Source organism: Chiloscyllium punctatum, chromosome 5 (genome assembly GCF_047496795.1).
Source record: "Chiloscyllium punctatum isolate Juve2018m chromosome 5, sChiPun1.3, whole genome shotgun sequence".
Classification (NCBI taxonomy): domain Eukaryota; kingdom Metazoa; phylum Chordata; class Chondrichthyes; order Orectolobiformes; family Hemiscylliidae; genus Chiloscyllium; species Chiloscyllium punctatum.
The window spans coordinates 82439403-82464712 of record NC_092743.1 but is presented as its reverse complement, the minus strand read 5'-3'; the positions used below and the strand labels follow the sequence as shown (position 1 = coordinate 82464712).

Here is a 25310-nt window from a genome sequence, read left to right as displayed (position 1 = left end):
CAGAGAATTCGGAATAGTTGGAAAATAGATTTCTTTAGTGTCGGGATTTTAGTTTGATAGCTGCAGATCAGAAATGCTGCCTTAGAATCCTGAAGGGGTTATTTGAAAACCAAGAATATCTAAACTCAGTTTGTGTAAATAATCAAAGAAGAGGCTATCAAACGTTCAAGACTGGGAACTGAAAGAAACAGTTAGTTGAAACCTGTGGATAAGATAAAGAAGGGGATTCTCTCTCATCTTTGTTTAGTTTAAAGTAATGATGTTGAGAATAATAGCATTGGATTTTTACTGTGTGTTTCATGATGATTTAAATTGTGTTATAGAAAAATAGTTTGGTTTGTTCTACTTTACGATCTTTTCTTTTGCATAATAAAATACTGTTTTATTGTTGAAGCTGCAACATTGTGTACTTGTGCTTCAGTGAAAAACAACCTTGTTAATTTTAAAAAAATCAAGCCAGGAAGTCCTGGATTCAAATTGTATATTTGAATTCAAATTCAATAATAACTTCAACAAATTAGCTAGAAACATCAGACTTCATTATCTCTTCAAAAAGTCAATCAACCAAAATTCTCACATTCAAAACCCATACTGACTAATTAATACTATATTTCTTGCTTCTAGGTGTTCTCCTATTTTTTTGTTTAATGAAAATTATTTTTTCTGACCTTTGGTATTAAGCTAAATGTAATGACGCCTCTGCTATCTCTACCCTAAATTATTTTATGTTGACTAAAAGTTTACCATCTTTGAATTTATTAGCTTACCCTAATCAGGAGGTGGCTCAGTGGCTGGCACTGCTGCCTCACAGTGCTAACAACCTGGGTTCAATTTCAGCCTCAGGTAATTGTCTGTTGGAGTTTGCATATAGTCTCTATATCTGCATGGGTTTGCTCCAGTATCCTCCCAGAGTCCAAAGGTGTACAGGTTAAGTGGATTGGCCATACTAAATTGACCATAGTGTGCAGGCTAGGTAAGTTAGCCGTGGGAATGCAGGGTTACAGAGGTAGGGTCTGGGTGGGATGTTATTTGGAAGGTTGGTGTGGAATTGATGGGCCAATTCTAAGCTCTAGTGATTTTATTTTTTTTAAAAAACTCTTCTCATCATTAAATGTCATATCCATTTGTTCTACCTTGCTGGTAGATATGATGATATTTAACATGCTTCCAGGAATTCCCTTGCTGGTCTTTGTTTGGCCTGTCCTCGGGAAGACAAGGAGAAGTGGATGAGTAATCCAGAGGCCCATGCTAAGGCTCTGCCAAGGCATAAATTCAAATCCTATCCTCGTAGCTCATGGAATTCAAATCCAATTAATAAATATTGAATTGAAGGCTCGTCTCAGGAATACTGACTGCAAAATTAGCATCAATTACTGAGAAAAACTGTTCTTAATGAATAGAAAATCTGCATCCTTATATGGTTTGGCCTACATGTGACTCTCAAGACCTGCAGGAATATGGGTCATTCTTAACTGCCTTCCGAAAAGGCCAAGCAAGCCATTTAGTTCCAGGGTGATTAGGGATAGGCAAAAAATACTGGTCACAACATCCACATCCCATGAAAAAATAAAGGGAAAAAAATTGTCTTGTATTCTCTGATAGTGAAATTTCATAATTACATTGCATTTTTTATTAACTTTAGTGTGCTGAGTGAATGTCACTTTTCTAATTCTCAATATTTCTCCCATGTCTTTATTTATATAGAAATGCATTAGTGTTTAGGTCATACTTTTTTTCTTAATAGGATATGTTTGCCTAAACTCTGCTGAATGCCATTTTAAATATTTGCCATTGTTGGTTTATATCATTGTCTAGAAATTGAATTAAACCATAAAGGATTTCTCAAGTCCTCATTCCTCATTCATCAATCACTCCCCCTTACACCCACACGTTTCCCATTCCTCATCCATGCTATGTAGTGCTCTTCACCCGTTCCCATAGCCCACATATTTCCTATATCCCTGTATCCCATCTCCTCGTGGATCTTCATATACCCAATCCCAACTTAGCTCCATCCACAACCATATTTTCCCCTCACCTAGCATGCCAACTCACCTTGTTTTCTCTCATACCCATAAGTGCAGGAGATAGATAAAGTTCTGTTACTTGAAGTTCCATATTGCAGACTACACTCTATTAAAACACATTTTGTCAGGGGCTTACCAGAATAAAGGACCCAGTACCTACTATGCGCAGGGCAAATATAATTTACAAATCCCATGTAGCGATTGCTTAAGCACTATGTAGGACAAACAGGCAGACAACTTGTGACCTGCATCCCTGAACACCAACTAGCAACCAAATGGCATGACCAACTTTCCTTGGTATCCATACACATGGACAAGAAGAACCATGTACTTGACTGGGACAATACAACAATACTAGGACAGGCCATACAAAGAACAGCAAGGGCATCCCTGGAAGCATGGTACTTATTCTCGGACTCAATCAATAAACACATTGACCCGGATCCAGTATACAAACCTCAGCAAAGGAAAACCAGAACTGCCATCAACCAGAAACAGCTCAAACAGAACCACATCAATTCAAAGCGAAACAGGACAGCAGTGCTTCACAGGAAGCACTGATGATGTCACCTAGAAAGGGGAAAAAATGTCTGCCAACAAATGCACCAGCTCAGTGAACAGACCAACAACGAATCAAACATTTTGATACTTTAACAGTTCCAAAGGTTTTTGTACCTTTTGGGCACAGTTATTTCTACTGGTTAATAATCACAAAGGGTAGTTCATCATAACCCCACAAAGAGGTATCTAAGCTCCCTACCCCGAACTCCCTCCCAAAAAACTGTTGAATGTTGAATGTGGATCATCTCTATAAATGGCATCTGCCTCAATAAAACAATCATAGGCAAAGCTTCATATGACTCCATTCCCACTCCAATTAAAATGGAAGTGTCATTTTTGGGAACAGGAATTGTCATTTCAGAGCTCATCTGCTATTTTTGCTTCTTCATCAAGACAAAGATTTGAGCCATGTTGTGCCTTACAACAGCATTCACAATATTTTACTTGCAAAGTAGCTCCTGAAACTTACACCATTCTAAAGTCAAGATTTCAGATTTTTATGCTTAGATTAGATTCCCTACAGTGAGAAAACAGGCCCTTTGGTCCAACAAGTCCATACCAACCCTCCGGAGAGTAACCCACCCAGACCCATTTCCCTCTGACTAACGCACCTAACACTATGGGCAATTTAGCATGGCCAATTCACCTGACCTGCATATCTTTGGACTGTGGGAGGTAACCGGAGCACCCAGAGGAAACCCACGCAGACACGGGGACGATGTGCAAACTCTACACAGACAGTCACCCAAGGCTGGAATCAAACCTGGGACCCTGGTGCTGTGCCGCCCTAAAGTGGTTGGAGTGAGAACAGTGAGCGCTCCATTTCGAAGGGGTTCATCAGCTCATTGATTTCAAAGTTTCTTGTCTTCCAGTTAGTTGGCTGCTTTAAAATTGCTGTTTCACTTTCTTCCCACTCCTGCAATCTTCAATGAAATCTTCCTCTACTCCAACTGCTTTGCAGACACCTCTATTTTCAGTCCCATTTTCTCACACTCCCCCACTAACTGAATGGTCTCATTACACTGGAACCATTTTAATACATATTTTAATTAAAGTTACATTCTGTGTTTCAAACTGAGTATGTTCTGAGAAAGCAACTGACTCAGACCTCTGTATAAGGTTTTCAGATATAAAATATCAGGTTCTCAGATCCATAACAAATGACTTTTAATCTTTTTGTGTGTGGACGAATTGTTTCTGCATGCTTGGAGTCTTGAGGTTTGTTGACTAAGGAAGTACAGGATGAAGAGAAGCCTGAATTTGTTCTATCGAACACTTACCCTTTCACTTACAGCCTACTCACCATCATGGACCAAAATCACCTTGCTTCTCTCCCTTTTGTCATTTAATCTGTCAAGCCTTTTACCTTATTTTCCTTTCCCTCCAATTATGCCTTCTCCCTCAACCCTTTCACTGCTACATCTTTTAGTATTCTCAGTTCAGACAAAGATTCACCAACCTATTTTATTCATTGCCAAATAAAAACAAGGCACTGTTGGCTCTGGTAATCTAAAAAAAAGCAAGAGCAGGAAAAACTCAGCAGATCCAGCAGCATCTGTGAAGAGATAAACAGAGTGAATCTTTTGAGTCTGACTGAAGAAGTGTCTGAAGAAGTCACATTGGACTTGAAACGTTCACAGCTCTTTCACAGCAGCTGCTAAACCTGGTGAGTTTTTTCTGCACTTTACTTTCATTTCAGTTGTATCCAATGTTGCAAAACTTGCTGAATACCTCCAATGTAAAAACAAATCACCAATTTAATTCAGAAACTCAAGTCATGAACTTAAAAGTGAAATTAGACAGTACAAATTTTACAAAGAGCAAGTTTATTAACAGCCTTACTGGCAGCACAAAGTGATGCAAAAAACCTTGCAGCTGTTTACTTTGATATTAAAAAAAAGCTATTTTGATCCATTCAGAATTCTACCTTTTATTCATGATTTGGAGATGCTGGTGTTGGACTGGGAGTACAAAATTAAAAATCACACAACACCAAGTTATAATCCAACAGGTTTAACTGGAAGCACTAGCTTTCGGAGCGTTGCTCCATCAGGTGGTTGTGAAGTATAAGATCGTAAGACACAGAATTTATAGCAAAAGTTTACAGTGTGATGTAACTGAAATTATATATTGAAACAGGCCTTGATTGTTTGATAAGTCTCTCATCTTTTAGAATGACCATGTTGGTTTCAGTTCTTTCATATGTAAGTCGCAAAGCTTTTTTTTAAAAGTTACATTCTCAAATGAAGTTGAACAATTGGTGTCTATCAGCCCAGATAATGTTTTGAAGATGTGAGTTCCCCTGTGTGATACTGTCTGTGCCACAATGATTAGGCTGAGTCTAATCTAAAAAAATGAATTTACAGAATCTTACATGGATTCATGCAGTTTTTCAGCGAAGTAAAATGTAACTCTGCAAGTACAAATTCACCCCACAAACTTATCCATGCATGTGTGTGAGTGTGAGTATAAATGAGCATAAGTCTGTGAGAGGGTGCATGTGTGTGTGTGTCTGTGTGCATGTGTAGGCGTGTCTGAGGCATGGTACATTGATGAGACCGAGCAGAGGCTAGAGCAACGGATAAATGGGCACTGCACAACAATCAACAGACATGAGCGTTCCCGCCCAATCGGAGAGTACTTCAGTGGTCCGGGATATTTGACCTTGGACCTTTGGGTGACCATCCTCCAAGGCAGACTTTGGGATAAGCAGCAACGAAAAGTGGCTGAGCAGAGACTGATAGACAAATTTGGTCCCCATGGGGATGGCCTCAACCAGGACCTTGAGTTCAGGTCACACTACAGGTGACCACATTGCAATATACACACACACACATGCTCTCACAGACTTCTACCCATTTATACTCACACTCATGCACATGCACCCACTGTCTCACAGACACTCATAACCCCATGTGCTTAAGGGGAAGGATTCTTCTAAGGTACTCTGTGGCCCACAGAGGGCTCCATCTTTGGTAACACTGTAGTCTCTCTCTCTCTCTCTCTCTCAGTAACCACACCCCCACCCTTAGCAATTTCATTAACCATCATAGGGACCTACTAGTCAAACACAGTACCCAAAAACCCAATTCTGTGGTTATGTGCAATTCCTATGGCCCTGCTGCTGTGCCCATCCTCTGCTTTTCCTGGAACACAGTTAGTTCCCTGACATAGACAAAATGTGAGCTGGGAATTCTTGCAATTTTTAACAAGCTCACCACAGGTTTTCTGGTGTGCCATCTGGATATGTGTCCTTTTCTATTCAACTATAAGAACTAAGTACAGCCCAATATCTGACCATCTGGTTGAAAAAGCAATGATGACATGCTGCAGGGTCACCACTGAAGTTTATCTTTACACAGCTAAATGCCTAATTGGATGCTTCACACAATTATACAAAACACTTGCTCGGAATTAGCTTGGAGCTGTCCTATTCCAATACTGTAACTGTGTTAGTGTGGTTGGAGTGCTGCTCACACAATGAAACAAATTTCCAGTGGAGTTACAGCACAGAGTGAGAGCAAGGTATTTCCTGAAGGTTATTCTTAATATTGTACAAAAACTATAAGCAATAATGTCTTCATGATTCAAAGTAATAATGAATACAAAATACTCATAATCTATCAATTAAATGCATGCAAAGCTGAGTTAGATACTGTAATCTTGCATGATACATGAAATCACTTATCAAAACATATGAAGATTGTCTTTAATTAGTTTAGAAAACAATCTACTTTATAGATAGTTGATTATCTATTTTATAGTTGCCGATTACATGCCAGCAATTTTGATTTCTTCTCATAGCTTACCCTGTGATGTCTACAAATACCACAATGTTGCGGGTATGTATTGTCTGAATCACCAAAGCTGCTATGAACTCAAATATTTGATGGTTAATGTATATGCTTTAACTATCATTGTACAAGGCAGAATATGTGAAAAGAATCAAGGATCAAAATATCATAAATATTTGGCAGAAGACACAGTTTGGTGAACAGTATTCTGACAGTTTTCAAAAATATATATAAAGAGTAATCAATTTTAATTTGCTCTGTGTATCACATTCAAAAATTACTGGCTGATTAAAGTTGAGGTGAGAAGGCAAATATGAGTTTGTTAACTAGGATCACATAATAAGTATAGCGCAACCAAAAACATTATCCAAAATGTAGAAGTATTAGCAAAAGAAGTCGTCATTTGGTCGTGTTGGAAAAAAAACACATTTTGTCGAAACTGTTCATTCTGCACACATCAGGACAAATTATAAGAAATACTAAATTAATGGGGAAGTTATATTTTTACTCTGTACAAGAAGAGTGCTGATTGATTGGCAACTTGTGGCTGCTGCCATGGAGAATGCACCAGTTAGATAACAACAATCAAGCATTGTTTATAGATAAACTAGGCAGACTGACCCTGATTGATCAAGCCCTTCACATGAGAAATGAACCAAAAAATGAATTTCACCCGTTTTGTTGAGTTGAACAAGGCATGGTGCATGTGCATGTTTTTTTTCGGTCTTCAAAGAACAAGGCCCATGAATTGACGAAATGCTGCCATAATGTGTGTTTTTTTTCAGTAACGTTTGCAAACAATTTCTTCTCATGTGTAAAAATAATATTTTTGGGACAACACTGACCTTGGATTTTGGTGGCGCTCGAATGTACCATTTACAATCAACTGCCTCCGTGGGATTGGCTTTGCCTTCCTGCACGACTTGTTTTGATTCAATGATCCCCTCAGGTCCTCCCATTTCAAACTCACACGCTGGGTTAGACAAAAGAAAATCCAATGGGGAATTACATGGCATTATCAGATTGATCAAAATGAGTGTTGTTCATGTAAATGCTGAGTGTATTTACTAACCTGGCAATGGTTTCAGGGCACCAAGATGTGCAAATTCAGGATCTTTAAAGATAAGAAAAAAAGATTTATAGTAAAGATCCAAGCAAATTTTGGATTGATTTTAACTAAAATAAACTAATTATACTGAAACATGAAAGAATCATTGTAGAAACCATCCACACACAGTCTTTTTGCATGCTGCTGATGTCCATTTCAGATTATAAAACTGAAGCAATAAGTAAAGCACAGAGTATCCTGAGGCTAAGTACACCAAAGGAATAAAATCAGATTGTTACTGATTATTTTTATATGAGGCAGGCTTAATTGTTCAGCAAAAAACACAATGAATGTATTCATCACTATTGTCATCAAATGTGGAGGTGCCAGTATTTAATTAGGGTGGACAAAGTCAGAAGTCACCCAACACCAGGTTATAGTCCAACAGGTTTATTTAAAATCACAAGCTTTCTGAGTGTAGCTCTTTTGTCACTTCACCTGATGAATACAGTCCAAGCTTGCGATTTCAAATAAACCTGTTGGACTCTAACCCAGTGTTGTCTGACCTCTGACATCATCAGATAAGACAAAGCAAATAAATATTTCAGCAAAGCATAGGCTCTTTTTAGCACAGCCAAACCATTCCCAGCTACTTACGGTTGCCATTATCAACTTATCAACTTCTTCCCTGGCTTACCATCATTTATCCCTTGTCTGCCTGTCTTTAGCGCCCTCTGGGCTCCATCTCTAGCTTTCCGCTTACTCCTCCCACACCATATCCCTTTCTCCCATCATCAGCATATATACCATCTTTTCCTAGCTACTATCAGTTCTGAAAGAGGGTTACTGGACTTGAAAAGTAAGTCTTCCTCTTCATAGATGCTGGAAGACTTGCTGCCTTTCTCCAGCAACTTCTGTTTTTGTTTTAGATCTTCAGCATCCACAGTTCTTTGGTTTGCTTTGGCTAATGTTTGTCAAATATCAGATTTTACTATAATTGTAGGATTTAACACTGCGATGCCAGTTCTTCAAGCTGAAAGTAGTTTGTTTCCAAGGATTTAATACTTGCAGGTTATAGCAATATTTAGTACGAGGCCCAAAGAAATATATTTAACAGCAACCATTTTCTCTGTTATGTAACCTGAACATAAATAGCGAATATGTGATAAAATTGCTACTGCATTCAAAAGTTAAATAAATTTGCTCTGTAAGTCAGCCAGGTTACCATTCAAATTATTAAGCAATGATGTAACAAATTGGATATTTATACCAAATACTACAGATATAGTTATAAAGCTACATATCTAACTTTTTTGCCAAGGTTTACTGGGAAAACCTATTGGTTTTAAAGCTCCACTATAGGGCTGGTACACAATACTAGGCTGCAGAATCTCTAAGAGATTTATTTTCCAATCCTTCTTAGTTTATTCCCTCACATGTGACAGGAGCTATGTAAGGATATAGTGTAGCAACATTCCTGCAGTGATAATCATCTGTTCAATTCCCTGAACAAACACAGTATCTGACTCCCAATTGACTTAACTTTCTTAAAGTCTAGCAAGAGCAAACCAGAATGATTACCCCAAATGGATCGGTGCTCTTTTTGCAAACACATCCTTGTAATTGATTTGATGCGACAGATATGAAGAGTAAATAATCAAAAGCTCAGTGCAAGACTGAATGTGTCAAACAGCCTTTGCTATTGTAAGATCCACAAGGGGAAGATGAAAGAAATGTATAAAAGTTACAGAAAAGTCTTCACTCTTAAAACAGTCATGAGACAGAAGTAAATAAGTTGAAAACAAAAGTGTGAAGTGACAGGGTGAATTTCAAACAAATGCTGCAAATGCAACATTCTATTGTCTGATCTATTGAGTATTTACAGCAATTTTTATTTTTACTTTAAATTTTCAACATGTCTTCCCCCATCAGTACTCTGCTTTTTGACTAAGATGAATCTCAAGGTCTTTGATGTTATTGTGTGCCATGATGAGGTTGTAGGTTTAAAGTCAATTACACATTTTTCTTATCCTATGCATCTATACAAAATTGAGCAAGATTCAGGCATTTTATTTTCAGTATTGTAAACCCAAAAATGATCTTGCATTATATGTGCCAACATTATGGAAATTTCCTACTTGTGGTTGCCTTGGAATGACCCTCTTGGATCTGGACTGACAAACCAGCCTGTGGATTTTGCTCTCAGCAACAGTCAGCTGGATCTTGGGGTCTTTATCCTTCCTGTTTCTTTCCAAATGTTTGCAGACAACCAGAGCAGTCTGCATCAAGTGGCATAAATCTTCCAGAAGACTTGGATGCAGTCCACAAGCAGTGAAGATCGGGGACAATATTTCATCCTCACAAACAATCAACACTGGAGCCCCCTAGCAGTGTGAACTCAGCCTCCTACTGTACTCACTGTATACCCATGACTGCATCACCAAATACCAGACTAATGCCATTTACAAGTTCGCTCATGACACCACCACATTCAGTCGAATCTCAGATGGCGACGAAACAGACTACAGACGGGAGTTGGAAGACCTGGGAAAATGGTGCACTGAGAACAACCTAGCTCTCAATGCTGGCAAAAACAAGGAACTCATTACTGACTTTCGGCAGGATGTTATTCATGCTCCCCTACACATTAATAACACAGTGGTGGAACGAGTGGAGAGTGTCAAGCTCCTGGGTGTGGTCATCAACAACAAGCTTCCTTGGACTCTTCATATAGATGCACCAGTTACAAAGGCCCAACAACGTCTCTTCTTCCTCAGGCAGCTGAGGAAATTTGAGCTGATGGCGAATACCCTTGCCAACTTTTATGGGTGCGCCTTCAAAAGCATTCTGACTGGATGTATCACTACTTGGTGTGGCAACTATACTATTCAAGATCAGAGATGGTTACAGAGAGTGGTGAACTCGGCCCGGACAATCACAAAGACCAACCTCCCATCTATAGAATCAAACTACCAGGCCTACTGTCAAGGAAAGGCCGCCAGCATTCTCAAAGATCCATCCCACCCTGGCAATGTTTTTCTACAACCTCTACCATCGGGGAGAAGCTACAGAAGCCTGAACACATGCACCGGCTGGTTTCGTAACAGTTTCTACCCTGTTGTTGTTAGAATACTGAATGGACTCACAAATTCTTAGCATTCACCTGTACCTGTGTTTTTGTTTTTGCCGCTGTTTACCTATTATTTACTATCTATGCTACTTATCTCTGTGATCTGCCTGTATTGCTCGCAAGACAAAGCTTTTCACTGTGCCTCAGTACATGTGACAATAAATTCAAATTCAATCCAATTTAACTTTACAATGTTTAAGTTTCGTTTCCAGCAACATAACACATGCAGAAAATAACTTGTGGATTCCTCAAGATCAGAGTAATCTAATGGGGTTAAACCTTTCTTTTCCAGCTCACAAAGTTGTTCTGTTTCATTATTGGGTCTGGATTGAGCATACTACATCTGTATGGTAGCGGTGACTAGAACAGGCCCTTGCCAAACAACCCTCATGGTTAATGATATATAACTAGTTATTCAAGTGGTCAACTGAAATTTATCTAGGCGTTCCTGAGTTAACAAATGAAACATTGCATGAACATTTTTTTAAAAAATTCAATTTGTTTAGCATAGTGTTAATTACAGTCCTCTCGATGGCACTTCCTCCACCACTCACAGAGGGTGGCTGCAGTATATACCATTAACATAACTGACCATATCTTCTACATTATCACCTCTACGATTTACAACTTCCATCAGCTTGAAGAGGATGAAAGCATTTTTATGGGATGACCATCTCTTCCAAACACTTCTCCAATACACATATTATGACTTGCTTGGATAATTACTGTTACTTCAGTGCAACTGGATCAAAATGATTAGATTAGATTAGATTACTTACAGTGTGGAAACAGGCCCTTCGGCCCAACAAGTCCACACCGCCCCGCCGAAGCGCAACCCACCCATACCCCTACATCTACACCTTACCAACACTACGGGCAATTTAGGATGGCCAATTCACCTGACCAGCACATGCTGGAACTCTCGAGCAGACAGCTCAGCCCTACCATTTTTATTCATTCATGGGATATGTGTGTCACTGGCTCAACCACCTTTATTGCCTATCCTTAATTGCCAAGAGGAGAGGCAAAAGTATCTGAAGTTACATGTCGACCAGACCAGGCAAGGAGTTATTTCCCTAAAGAACCAGAGGGGAGTTTTAAATGACAATCAACAATAGTTATTTGGATGTCATCAGGCAAGCCCTTTACTGAATCCAAATTTCACTCTCTGCCTTATTCCATGTTCCATTCCATTAGTGTGGGGCTCTGGGTTACTAATCTACTGTTGGTCCTACTACACCATTATAAATGATGCTGATTTAGTTAGAGGTTCATAACCCTGAAATGAAAAAAAAAACAGCTTTATGTTGACGATGCAGCTAAAATTGTTTGTGTCCAATGTATAGATGAATCTGTATTTCTATAAAGGGTATTCAAGATGGTTTCATTTCAACATGGTAAGACTGAAAGAATTTTTATTGTGTCTCAAATATATAACCAAGTCAAAAAAATGACTCAACATTGTGAAATATGGCATATTATCTCAGAGAAATGTCCGCCCATACAACCAGAGATGTTAACATGCTAACAGCCACAATTTATAAATAGGTATTTCACATGCAGAATGACAGAGACTGTCTAAATACTGTCACAAGGGCAACATTTCAGTCTGATTTCTGAAAGATGTTAGGAAACTCTCTGTGCTTTGGTGCTTGTTACAAAATGTTACAGAACTTGGTGCTGGCTGATTTCATTTCAATTTATAGTCAGCAAGTAAAGAGAAATCTGCATTTACAGTAAATATAGTAGTAACTCTTTGGATCCCATATATCACTAATTACATTTTGAAATTTCAACTTGACAACCAGCCAGGACCCTTCATTCTTGTATTATAAATTGTTGTGATGGTTTGAAATTTGATATTTTTGTGTTTGTCCTGATGACTGCAAGATGAAGAGTATCAGTAACATATGTCATAGAGTCACAGAGATGTACAGCACAGAAACAGACCCTTCAGTCCAATCCATCCATGCCGACCAGATATCCCAATCCAACATAGTCTCACCTGCCAGCACCCAGCCCATATCCCCCCCAAACCCTTCCTATTCATATTCCCATGCAAATACCTTTTAAATGTTGCAATTTAACTAGCCTCCACCACTTCCTCTGCCAGCTCATTCCACACAGGTACCACCCTCTGCATGAAAAAGTTGACCCTTAGGCCTCTTTTATATCTTTCCCCTCTCACCCTAAACCTATGCCCTCTAGTTCTGGACTCCCCCAACCCAGGGAAAAGACTTTGTCTATTTATCCTATCCATGCCCCTCATAATTTTGTAAACCTGTATAAGGTCAACCCTCAGCCTCAGACACTCCAGGGAAAACAGCCCCAGCCTGTTCAGCCTCTCCCTATACCTCAAATCCTCCAAACCTGGCAACATCCTTGTACATCTTTTCTGAACCCTTTTAAGTTTCACAACATCTTTCCGATAGGAAGGAGACCAGAATTCCAACAGCAGCCTAACCTACTCTGACCAATAAAGGAAAGCATACAAAAGGCCGTCTTCACTACCCTATCTACCTGCAACTCCACTTTCAAGGAGCTATGAACCTGCACTCTGAGGTCTCTTTGTTCAGCAACACTCCCTAGGACCTTACCATTAAGTTTATAAGTGCTGCTTTCCCAAAAGGCAGCACCTCGCATTTATCTAAATTAAACTCCATCTGCCACTTCTTAGCCCATTGGCCCATCTGACCAAGATCCCCTTGGAATCTGAGGTAACCTTCTTCAGTGACCACTGCACCTCCAATTTTGGTGTCATCTGCAAACTTACTAACTATACCTCTTGTGCTCACATACAAATCATTTAGATAAATGACGAAAGGTAGTGGACCTAGCACCGATCCTTGTGGCACTCCACTGGTCACAGGCCTCCAGTCTGAAAAACAACCCTCCACCACCACCCTCTGTCTTCTACCTTTGAGCCAGTTCCATATCCAAATAGCCAGTTGTGCCTGTATCCCGTGAGATCTAACCTTGCAAACCGATCTCCCATGGGGAATCTTGTTGAACCCTTTACTGAAGTCCATATAAATCACATCCACTGCTCTGCCTTCATCAATCCTCTTTGTTACTTCTTCAAAAAAACTCAATCAAGTTTGTGAGACATGATTTCCCACGCACAAAGCTATGTTGACTATCCCTAATCAGTCCTTGCCTTTCTAAAAAAATTTACATTTTGTCCCTCAGGATTCTCTCCAACAACCGTGGGTGGCACGGTGGCACAGTGGTTAGCACTGCTGCCTCACAGCGCCGGAGACCCGGGTTCAATTCCCGCCTCAGGCGACTGACTGTGTGGAGTTTGCACGTTCTCCCCGTGTCTGCGTGGGTTTCCTCCGGGTGCTCCGGTTTCCTCCCACAGTCCAAAGATGTGCAGGTCAGGTGAATTGGCTATGCTAAATTGCCTGTAGTGTTAGGTAAGGGTTAGATGCATCTGTAGATGTAGGGGTATGGGTGGGTACGCTTCGGCGGGGCGTTGTGGACTTGTTGGGCCGAAGGGCCTGTTTCCACATTGTAAGTAATCTAATCTAAAAAAAAACCTGCCTACCATCGATGTCAGGCTCACTGGTCTTTAGCTCCTTGGCTTGTCCTTATCACTTTTCTTAAACAGTAGTCCATGTTGGTTAGAAAAAATGACTGCAGATGCTGGAAACCAGATTCTGGATTAGAGTGGTGCTGGAAGAGCACGGCAATTCAGGCAGCATCCGAGGAGGAGGAAAATCGACGTTTCAGGCAAAAGCTATTCCTGATGAAGGGCTTTTGCTCAAAATGTCGATTTTCCTGCTCCTCTTGTGGTACCATGTTAGCCAACCTCCAGTCTTCCGGCACCTCGCCTGTGACTATCGATGTTACAAATATTTCAGTAAGATGCCCAGCAATCACTTCCCGAGCTTCACACAGAGTTCCAGGGTACACCTGATCAGGTCCTGGGGATTTATTCACTTTTATGCGCTTCAAGACATCCAGCACTTCCTCCTCTGTAATATGGACATTTTTCAAGATGTCACCATCTATTTCCCTACATGCTATATCTTCCATGTTTTTTTCCACATTAAATACTGATGCAAAATACTCATTTAATATCACCCTCATCACCTGCGGCTCCAGTCAAAGGCTGCCTTGCTGATCTTTGAGGGGCCCTATTCACTCCCTAGTTACGCATGTCTCATGGCTCAGTTTTCAGCAATACACATTTTGAGTGGTAGATGTGTTGAGGATAAATGCAGCATCTAATTAGAAACCAACAACGTTAAATAGCTTATAAATGAGCTACATCAATTAATGATGAAACAAGTGCCATGTTGCTTCATTTTTGGCATTGTTGGTCCGCTTCCAAGGAGATGTTGAGGACTCTTGTTGTGGACTGGTAGTGTACTTATCTCTGGTTCAGAATTTCCAAGTTCAAAACCCTCCTGCCCCAGAGGTGCATCATCACACAGATTGATTGAGAATATCTATGAGGCAAACTTGCGCTATGATTTCAAATCATGCAACATGATTTTTCTGGATCCATCCCATTGAGCAGCAAAGCTTTGATTTAATATTTAATTTGCAAGACTCTTTTCTCCCCCCACAGTGTCACCTGTATATTCAGAAGTTATGAAGAAGTAGGAACAGGAATAGGCCACTTGGTCTAGCGAATCTGCTTTGCCACTCATTGAGATCTGATATTAGCCTCAATTCCACTTTCTGGCCTGTCTCCGTCAAGGCTTCAGTAAAATAGTGGTCTCAATGTTGCGAACAGAAAGTGTTGCAGAAACTCGTGAGGTTTAGCAGCATGTGAGGAGACAGAGGCAGAGTTAACATTTTGAGTCCCTCTCCAAGTTGTTGCCTGAGCTGTTGAGTTTCTCCAGCACTTTCTGTTTCTATTTCAGATGTCCAACATGCATAGTTCTTTGCTTTTATTCATGTCTCAATGTGGGGTCTGGACCTAGAAAGTAACTTAAATTCACGTAGAGATACCAGTTAAGTCAAACTGAAACTGATACAACAAGACAGTAACAAAGTATAAAGATTTACTCTAATATAAAAGGTAATGTATTGTAAACAGTCACAAAGACTGTCAAAACATTTTTGAAAATTTCACAAAGAAGCAGTATTTAAACTGCTGTATACACCTATCATAAGCAGAGTAATATATGACATGGAACTTGAGTAAATTTAAACAGTTAGACAGATCTTTAATTAGAAATGGGTTAAAGGTTATGGAGAGCTGGCAGGAAAGTGGATGAGGTTAAGATGAGATCATCCCTGGTGGTATTAAATGGTGGAGCAGGCTCAAAAAGCTGAACTGCCTACTTTGACTTCTAACCCTTTCCTTCTTTTGGCATAATGCAGTCAACAATACTGTGAAAAATTAGCCCTATGACGGCTACTCCTGCTTCTAACCCTTATCTTCTTATGTCACAATCTAGTTGACAATATTATGAAAATTAACTCTTTAAGGGCATGCTCAGGAGATATTAAGGAGTAGCTGCTGCTTGTTAGTTTTAGTGATTCAAGTATTATGTGGATTAGGAAGGGGATATAGCAAAATACATGGCTATTAGAATCATAGAGATGTACAGCATGGAAACAGACCCTTCGGTCCAACCCGTCCATGCCGACCAGATATCCCAACCCAATCTAGTCCCACCCACCTGCACCTGGCCCATATCACTTCAAACTCTTCCTATTCATATACCAATCCAGATGCCTTTTAAATGTTGTAATTGTACAAGCCTCCATCACTTCCTCTGCCAGCTCATTCCATACACGTACCACCCTCTGCATGAAAAAGTTGCCCATTAGGTCTATTTTATATCTTTCCCCTCTCACCCGAAACCTCTAGTTCTGGACTCCCCCACCTCAGGGAAAAGACCTTGTCTATTTATCCTATCCATGCCCCTCATAATTTTGTAAACCTCTATAAGGTCACCCCTCAGCCTCCGACGCTCCAGGGAAAACAGCCACAGCCTGTGCAGCCTCTCCCTATAGCTCAAATCCTCCAACCCTGGCAACATCCTTGTAAATCTTTTCTGAACCCTTTCAGGTTTCACAACATCTTTCCCATAGGAAGGGGACCAGAATTGCATGCAATATTCCAACAGTGGCCTAACCAATGTCCTGTATAGCCGCAACATGACCTCCCAACTCGTGTACGCAATACTCTGACCAAGAAAGGAAAGCATACCAAACGCCTTTTTCACTATCCTATCTACCTGTGACTCCACTTTCAAGGAGCTATGAACCTGCACTCCAAGGTCCCTTTGTTCAGCAACACACCTGAGGACCTTACCAGTAAGTGTACAAGTCCTGCTCAGATTTGTTTTCCCAAAATACAGCACCTCACATTTATGTGAATTTAACTCCATCTGCCACTTCTTAGCCCACTGGCCACCTGATCAAGATCCCATTGTAATCTGAGGTAACCCTCTTCACTGTCCACTACACCTCCAATTCTGGACTATCTGCAAACTTACTAACTATACCTCTTATGCTCACATACAAATCATTCATATATATGATGAAATTAGTAGACACAGCACCGATCCTTGTGGCACTCCACTGGTCACAGGCCTCCAGTCTGAAAAACAACCCTCCACCACAACTCTCTGTCTTCTACCTTTGAGCCAGTTCTGTATCTAAATGGCTAGTTCTCCTTGTATTCCATGAGATCTAATCTTGCGTATCCCATGGGAACCTTGTTAAGTGCCTTACTGAAATTCATAAAGATTACGTCCACCATTCTGCCCTCATCAATCCTCTTTATTACTCCTTCAAAAAACTCAATCAAGTTTGTGAGATATGATTTCCCACGCACAAAGCCATGTTGACTGTCCCTAATCAGTCCTTGCCTTTCCAAATACATGTACATTCTGTCCCTCAGGATTCCCTCCAACAACTTGTCCTTACTACCCTTCTTAAACAGTGGCACCACGTTTGCCAACCTCCAGTTGTTTGGCACCTCACCTGTGACTACCGATGTTACAAATATCTCAGTAAGAGGCCCAGCAATCACTCTGCTCACTTCCCACGGAGGTCTCGGATACACCTGATCAGATCCTGGGGATTTATCCACTTTTACGCGCTTCAAGACATTCAGCACTTCCTCCTCTGTCATATGAACATTTTTAAAGAAGGCACCATCTATTTCTTTACATTCTATATCTTCCATGTGCTTTTCCACAGTAAATAGTAATGCAAAATACTCGTTTATTATCTCCCCCACCTCCTGCGGCTCCACACAATCTATCTCATGTCCCCTTTTTGCCCTCCTGATTTCTCTCTTAAGCATACGCCGACTGCCTTTATACTCTTCAAGGATTCACTCGATCTATACCTGACATTTGTTTCCTTCTTTTTCTTAACCAAACCCTCAATTTCTTTAGTCATCCAACATTCCCTATACCTACCAGCCTTTCCTTTCACCCTAACAGGAATATACTTTCTCTGGATTCTCCTTATCTCATTCCTGAAGGCTTCCTATTTTCCAGCTGTCCCTTTACCTGCAAACATCTGCCTCCAATCTGTGTTTGAAGGTTCTTACCTATTACCGTAAAAATTGGTCTTCCTCCAATGTAGAACTTCAACTTTCAGATCTGGTCTATCATTTTCCATCACTATTTTAATACTAAGAGAATTATGGTTGCTGGCCCCAAAACACTTCCCCACTGACACCTCAGTCACCTGCCCTGCCTTATTTCCCAAGAATAGGTCAAGTTTTGCACCTTCTGTAGTGGGTATATCCACATACTGAATCAGAAAATTGTCTTGTACACACTTAACAAATTCCTCTCCATCTAAACCCTTAACACTACGGCAGTCTCAGTCTATGTTTGGAAAATTAAAATCCCCTACCTTAACCACCCAATATTCCTACAGATAATGGAGATCTCCTTACAAATTTGTTTCTCAATTTCCGTCTGACTATTCGGGGGTCTATAATACAATCCCAATAAGGTGATCATCCCTTTCTTATTTCTCAGTTCCATCCAACACCCAAATAACTTCCCTGGATGTATTTCTGGGAATATTCTCCCTCAGCACAGCTGTAAGGCTATCCCTTATCAAAAACGTCACTCCCCCTCCTCTCTTGCCTCCCTTTCTGCCCTTCCTGTAGCATTTGTATCCTGGAACGTTAAGCTGCCAGTCCTGTCCATCCCTGAGCCATGTTTCTGTAATTGCTATGAAATCCCAGTCCCATGTTCCTAACCATGCCCTGAGTTCATCTGCCTTCCCTGTTAGGTCTCTTGCATTGATATAAATGCAGTTTAATTTATCAGTCCTATTTTGTTCTCTGATTTGTCCCTGCCTGCCCTGACTATTTGACTCGCTTCTGTCCTCAACTGTACCATTCTCAGATTGATCTCTTTCCTCACTATCTCCCTGGGTCCCACCACCACCCCACCTTTCTAGTTTAAATCCTCCTGAGCAGCTCGAGCAAATCTCCCTGCCGATATATCAGTCTCCTTCCAATTTAGATGCAATCCTTCTTGTACAGGCCACTCTACCCCAAAACAGCTTCCAATGATTCAGAAATGTGAATCCTTCTCCCATATACCAGCTCCTCAGCCATGCATCCATCTGCTCTATCCTCTTATTCCTGCCCTCACTAGCTCGTAGCACTGGGAGTAATCCAGATATTACTACTCTTGAGGACCTCCTTTTTAAATTTCTGCCTAACTCTCTGTAATCTCCCTTCAGAATCTCAACTTCATCCCTTGCTATGTCATTGGTTCCAATGTGTTCAATGACCTCCTGCTGACCCCTCTCCCCCTTGAGAACATTTTGCATCCTCTCTGAGACATCCTTCATCCTTACACCAGCACACCATTCTGATCTTTTTGCTGCTGGCCACAGAAACGTCTGTCTGTACCTTGGATTAGACAGTCCCCAAAGAAAATCGATCACTTGGAACCCGATTTACCCCTCATTGCATTAGAGCCAGTCTCAATCCCAGAAACTTGGCTGTTCGTGCTACGTTCCCCTGAGAATCCATCACCCCCTACATTCTCCAAAACAGCATACCTGTTTGAAATGGGGATAGCCACAGAAGACTCCTGCACTACCTGCCTCCCTCTCTTACCTTTCCAAGAGTTAACCAATGTATGACTGTATCTGAAACTTTCCTCCCTTCCTATAACTGCCATCCATCACATCCCATTGCTCTTGTAAATTCCTCATAGCCTCTAACTGCCTCTCCAACTGATCCATTCGATCTAATAGCATTCGCATCCAATGGCATTTAATGCAGATATATTCCTCAGTAATCCATCAACTTTCCCTAAACTCCCACATCCACCAAGAACAGCATATCACTCTACTCAGGGCCATTTTTGTTCCTTTCAATCTACAGACCCAGAAAATAGCACTAATTTCTCTACAAAACACTGCTCCAGGTTAAATTAATATTTATGGCTTATATTTTAAGTTTAATCAAGAGACATAGCTCAATAAAACATATAATCAAGAAAGAACCCACTCTACTCACTACTGCAGACTTATTTTAAGGCCACACTTAAAACATCCACTTATCTGTTTCTGTGCTGTGACCTCTCCCAATATGTTTTTCCAAGATCAGTTGTGAATTTCACTGTTTTTTAATTTTCCCAGACACATTCTGATGTCCAGCGATACATGAATTCAACAGCAAAGGCAGTAACTGCTAACTCTGTCAGTTAGCAATGTGGGTTTCTTTCTCTCTTTCTCTCCTTTACTGACCTCACCATGTGCTTCCTTTGTCTGTTCTTCTCCCTTTTAAAAGTGCTTTTGTTTTGCCTTTTTTCTCCAAAGTTCCAAAGCAATATAAGAGCATGTAAAACAACTATTGCTGCTCTTCGAATTCGAGGAAATCACCTCCAACACCTAAAACACCTCAAAAAAGGTGCAGCTGTTACAGCCAGAATCTTTTCCCATCCTCCATCACATTGGTAGTGTTCCTACCTCTGACCCAGAATTCCCCAGTTTAAGGCCCACCCCAAAAGTGTATCGGAACAATTTGCTAAATGGTTACTTGAAAACTCTTGATAAGGCAGATAAATGTAAAGTTAAACAATACAAAAGCACTACCTACTTTAGGTTCAAGGATGAAATAGCAGAAGGTGCCATTTTAATGTGGAACTGTATCATCATTACTAAGTAAGTCTTCAATTAAAAAAGAAATGGCATTGGACATGGAGAATAACAAAGAACTTGCCCTTTGTAAAGCCTTAAACTTGCATCCATTAGATCAGGACATTATCATATTCCACTGAGGAAATCAAGGGCTTCTTGCTGCAAAGTTTAAGCTGCATCATTGACCTCTGGACAAAGCATTCTGCTAATCAAGGTGAGAATTAACTGGAGATTACTTGGAAAATGGCCCACTCTTAATCATTAGCAGTTCAGTAGACTGTCCCAAGCACACACCATTGAAGGAGGCTGAGAAAGCTCTTTCTGCTGAGAAAGTCTGGAATAAACAGAGACACAGGGATCTTTCCCTACAGTTTGTTGAGAGAGGTTGAGGTAAGAACATAGCTGCTGGATTTTCCTCCTTAAGATGAGGATCAAGTGTCAGGACATTTCCTAGCATCTTTGTTTCGCCTCCTGCTTGTGGGTGTGCCCAGATTATTTTCATAGCGAATAGGCTGTACTGGGAGACACTGTCAATCAGGCTTAAGGTGAAAATGGAGGCAGGTGGTGCCAAGGTAGATAAACTAGAAGGCCTGCCCTTGTTTGCTGGGAGATTGTCCCACTTCTGTATCTGAGTTTAGATACCCTAGTCCTCAAGCACAATCACTCACCCCCACAATTCCCCTACTTCTCCCCCTCCATAACCCCCACCATCTCCATGTGACCTTCCCACATATCATGCTTCTCATGTTCCTTGCTATCTCTATATTCCTATAAACCCCATATCCTTACTAGAGTCATAGAGTCATACAGATGTACAGGACAGAAACAGACCCTTCGGTCCAACTCGTCCATTCTGACTAGTTATCCTGAATTAATCTCGTCCCATTTGACAGCACTTCGCCCATAACTTCTAAACCCTTCCGATTCATATACGCATCTAGATGGCTTTTAAATGTTGTTATTCTTTCTCTACACTACCATTATCTTTTATACTCAGTCACTAAGTATCCACTATGGATAGAAATCATGAGTCTGATGTGAACATCAGCAGAGAGCGGCGGGAGCTGGGCGGAAGTGAAGTCGGAGCGCAGAGCCGGTTGGGAAGGTAAGTGATTGTTATTTGAGTGGGTGTGTTCTAGACCCCAGGTCCTACAAAGTAGGGACTCCCTCCCACCCTCCTCCTCGAACCTAACTTTAAAGTCCACAAACTTGCCCCAAAAAGAGAGTCCAGGGAAATTCCTGTTGAGAGAAGAGAGAGTCTTTAGCTCAGGAGTCATTGACAAGGAGGTTGAGTGAAGTGATTACACCACAGTTGAAGAGGGTGAAGACATGACTGCCCAGCTGGTTCAGTGCGCTATGTGCATGATGTTGGAGGTCAACGACTCTGGTGTATCTGGCTCGTATATCTGTGGAAAGTGTGTGCATGTTCATCTACTGACCGAGCATATTGCAGCACTGAAGAAAGAACTCGAGGACCTTAGGCTCATCCGAGAGAACAAGATCTTTCTGGACAAGACCTTCAGCGAGGTTATTACACCAATCGTACCAGAAGAGAGCAGAAGGGAGAAGACGATGAGGAAGGCAGAGAGGTGACAGGTGCAAGAGACCACGGGGGAAATACCTGTCAGGAACAAGTTGAATCTTTTGGAAACAGTAGAGACAGATGACACTGCCAGTCCACGAGGCGGTCAGGTCTGTCAATCAAAAGTTTGCGTGGAGGCAGAGCCGAGGAGTCAGACATCGCACAGAGCCGTGGTGATAGGGGACTCCATCGTGAGAGGAACTGACCGGGGTTTTTGTGGCAACAGGCGGGATTTAAGGATGGTGTGTTGCCTTCCTGGTGCCAGGATTAAGGACATCGCAGACAGAGTGCAGGAAATCCTCAAGGGTGAAGGTGAAGAGCCAGAGGTGGTGGTACATGTCGGCACAAATGATGTCGGGAAGTAGAGGAGGAACATACTACTGCGGGACTTCAGAGAACCAGGAAGAAGGCTGAAAAGCAGGACGTCCAGAGTGGTTATCTCCGGTTTGCTTCCAGTTCCTCAGGCTGGAGAGGCCAAAAACAGGGGATAATGGACTTGAATGTGTGGCTGAGGAACTGGTGCAGGAAGCAAGGATTTAAATGCTTGGATCACTGGGGTATGATTTGTGGTAAGCATAAATTATACAAAAGAGACAGTTTGCACCTTAATAGGTTGGGGACCAGCATTCTGGCAGGCAGGTTTGCTACTGCAACACAGCTGCATTTAAACTAAAATACCGGGGGGGGGGGGAACACAGTGCAAGTTTAAGAAAGAAATTGAAGGTAAAGTTAGAACAAGGGAAGTCAAGAAAGACAATGGTATCAATGAAGCAGAAAACTCAAAAAGGGATCATGCCGTAAGGTTAAGTGAAATAGGGATTGATAGAAAGGGTGAGGGCAGTAACAAATTAAAAACACTATATTTGAATGTACGAAGTATTAGAAATAAGATGGATAAGCTTGAGGGTCTTTTGGAAATTGGCAGCTACGATATTGTGGGGATAACTGAGATGTGCTTCAAGTGGACAGGGCCTGGGAAATGAATATTCAAGGCTATACGTGCTATCGTAAGGACAGACTGACGGGCAGAGGGGGTGGGGTGGCCCTGTTGGTAAAGGATGATATTCAGTCCCTTGCGCAGGGGGACCTAGAATCAGGGGATGTAGAGTCAGTGTGGATAGAGCTGAGAAATTCTAAGGGTAGAAAGACTCTCTTGGGAGTTATCTACAGGCCCCCAAACAGTAGTATGGATGGAGGTTGTAAGTTGAATAAGGAGCTGAAACTGGCCTGTTGCAAAGATGTTACTACAGTTGTTATGAGGGATTTCAACATGCAGGTAGACTGGGAGAATCAGGATGGTATTGGACCTCAAGAAAGAGACTTTGTGGAGTGCCTCCGAGATGGTTTCTTAGAACAGCTCGTGCTGGATCCGACCAGGGAGAAGGCAATTCTGGATCTGGTATTGTGTAACGAACCAGAATTGATCAGGGACCTCGAAGTGAAGGAGGTCATGACCATAATACAATAAGCTTCAATCTGCAATTTGAAAGGGAGAGGGTACAATCAGTCGTGATAATATTTCAGTTGAATAAAGGGAACTATGGAGCTATGAGGGAGGAGCTGGCCAAAGTTCAATGGTGTAATACCTTAGCAGGGATGATAGTGGAGGAACAATGGCGGATATTTCTGTGTATAATGCAGAAGATGCAGGATCAGTTCATTCCAAAAAGGAAGAAAGATCCTATGAGGAGGCAAGGGTGGCCATGGCTGACGAGGGAAGTTAAGAAACATATAAAGTCAAAAGAGAAGAAGTATAACATAGCAAAGATGAGTGGGAAAATGGAGGACTGGGAAGCTTTTAAAGAACAACAGAGGATTACTAAGAAGGAAATACGCAGAGAAAAAGTGAGGTATGAAGGTAAACTGGCCAAAAATATAAAGGAAGATAGTAAAAGCTTTTTTAGGTATGTGAAAGGGAAAAAAATGATTAAGACTAAAATTGGGCACTTGAAGACAGAAACAGGGGAATATATTATGGGGAACAAAGAAATGGCAGAAGAGTTGAATTGGTACTTCAGATCTGTGTTCACTGGGGAAGACACAAGTAATCTCCCTGAAGTAACAGTGGCTGAAGGACCTGAACTTAAGGGAATTTATATTTGCCAGGAATTGGTGTTGGAGAGACTGTTAGGTCTGAAGGCTAATAAGTCCTAGAGCCTGATTGTCTACATCCCAGGGTACTGAAGGAGGTGGCTCAAGAAATTGTGGATGCATTGGTAATTATTTTCAGAGTTCGATAGATTCAGGATCAGTTCCTGCGGATTGGAGGGTGGCTAATGTTGTACCACTTTTTAAGAAAGGAGCGAGAGAGAAAGCAGGAAATTAATGACCAGTTAGTCTGACCTCAGTGGTGGGAAAGATGCTGGAGTCAATTATAAAGGATGAAATTACGACACATCTGGATAGCAGTAACAGGATAGGTCAGAGTCAGCATGGATTTATGAAGGGGAAATCATGCTTGACTAATCTTCTGGAATTTTTTGAGGATGTAACTCTGAAGATGGACAAGGGAGAGCCAGTGGATGTTGTGTACCTGGACTTTCAGACAGCCTTTGATAAAGTCCCACAAAGGAGGTTAGTGAGCAAAATTAGGGCACATGGTATTGGGGGCAAAGTACGGACTTGAATTGAAAATTGGTTGGCTGACAGGAAACAAATAGTTGTGATAAATGGCTCCCTTTCAGAATGGCAGGTACTGCAGGGATCAGTGGGGTACTGCAGGGATCAGTGCTGGGACCACAGCTTTTTACTATATATATCAATGAAATAGAAGATGGTATTAATAGTAACATTATCAAATTTGCTGATGATACAAAGCTGGGTGGCAGGGTGAAATGTGATGGGATGTTAGGAGATTACAGGGTGACCTGGTCAGGTTAGGTGAGTGGACAGATGTATGGCAGATGCAGTTTAATGTGGATAAATGTATGGTGATCCACTTTGGTAGCAAGAACAGGAAGGCAGATTACTACCTAAATGGAGTCAAGTTAGGTAAAGGGACAGTACAAAGAGATCTGGGTGTTCTTGTACACCAGTCAATGAAAGCAAGCACGCAGGTACAGCAGGTAGTGAA

At 41.2% G+C, this 25310-nt stretch overlaps 1 protein-coding gene across 3 annotated transcripts in view; it reads right to left on the bottom strand.

Moving 5' to 3' along the window:
• neto1l (neuropilin (NRP) and tolloid (TLL)-like 1, like) overlaps positions 1-25310 on the bottom strand; it is a 227499-nt gene that overhangs the window by 104824 nt on the left and 97365 nt on the right. For all 3 annotated transcript variants that reach the window (XM_072570655.1, XM_072570656.1, XM_072570654.1), the window contains exons 5-6: positions 7455-7496; positions 7228-7355 (exon numbers count right to left, since the gene is read on the bottom strand). In XM_072570655.1, coding sequence (XP_072426756.1) covers positions 7228-7355; positions 7455-7496 — 170 coding nt within the window. The remainder of the gene's footprint in view (positions 1-7227; positions 7356-7454; positions 7497-25310) is intronic.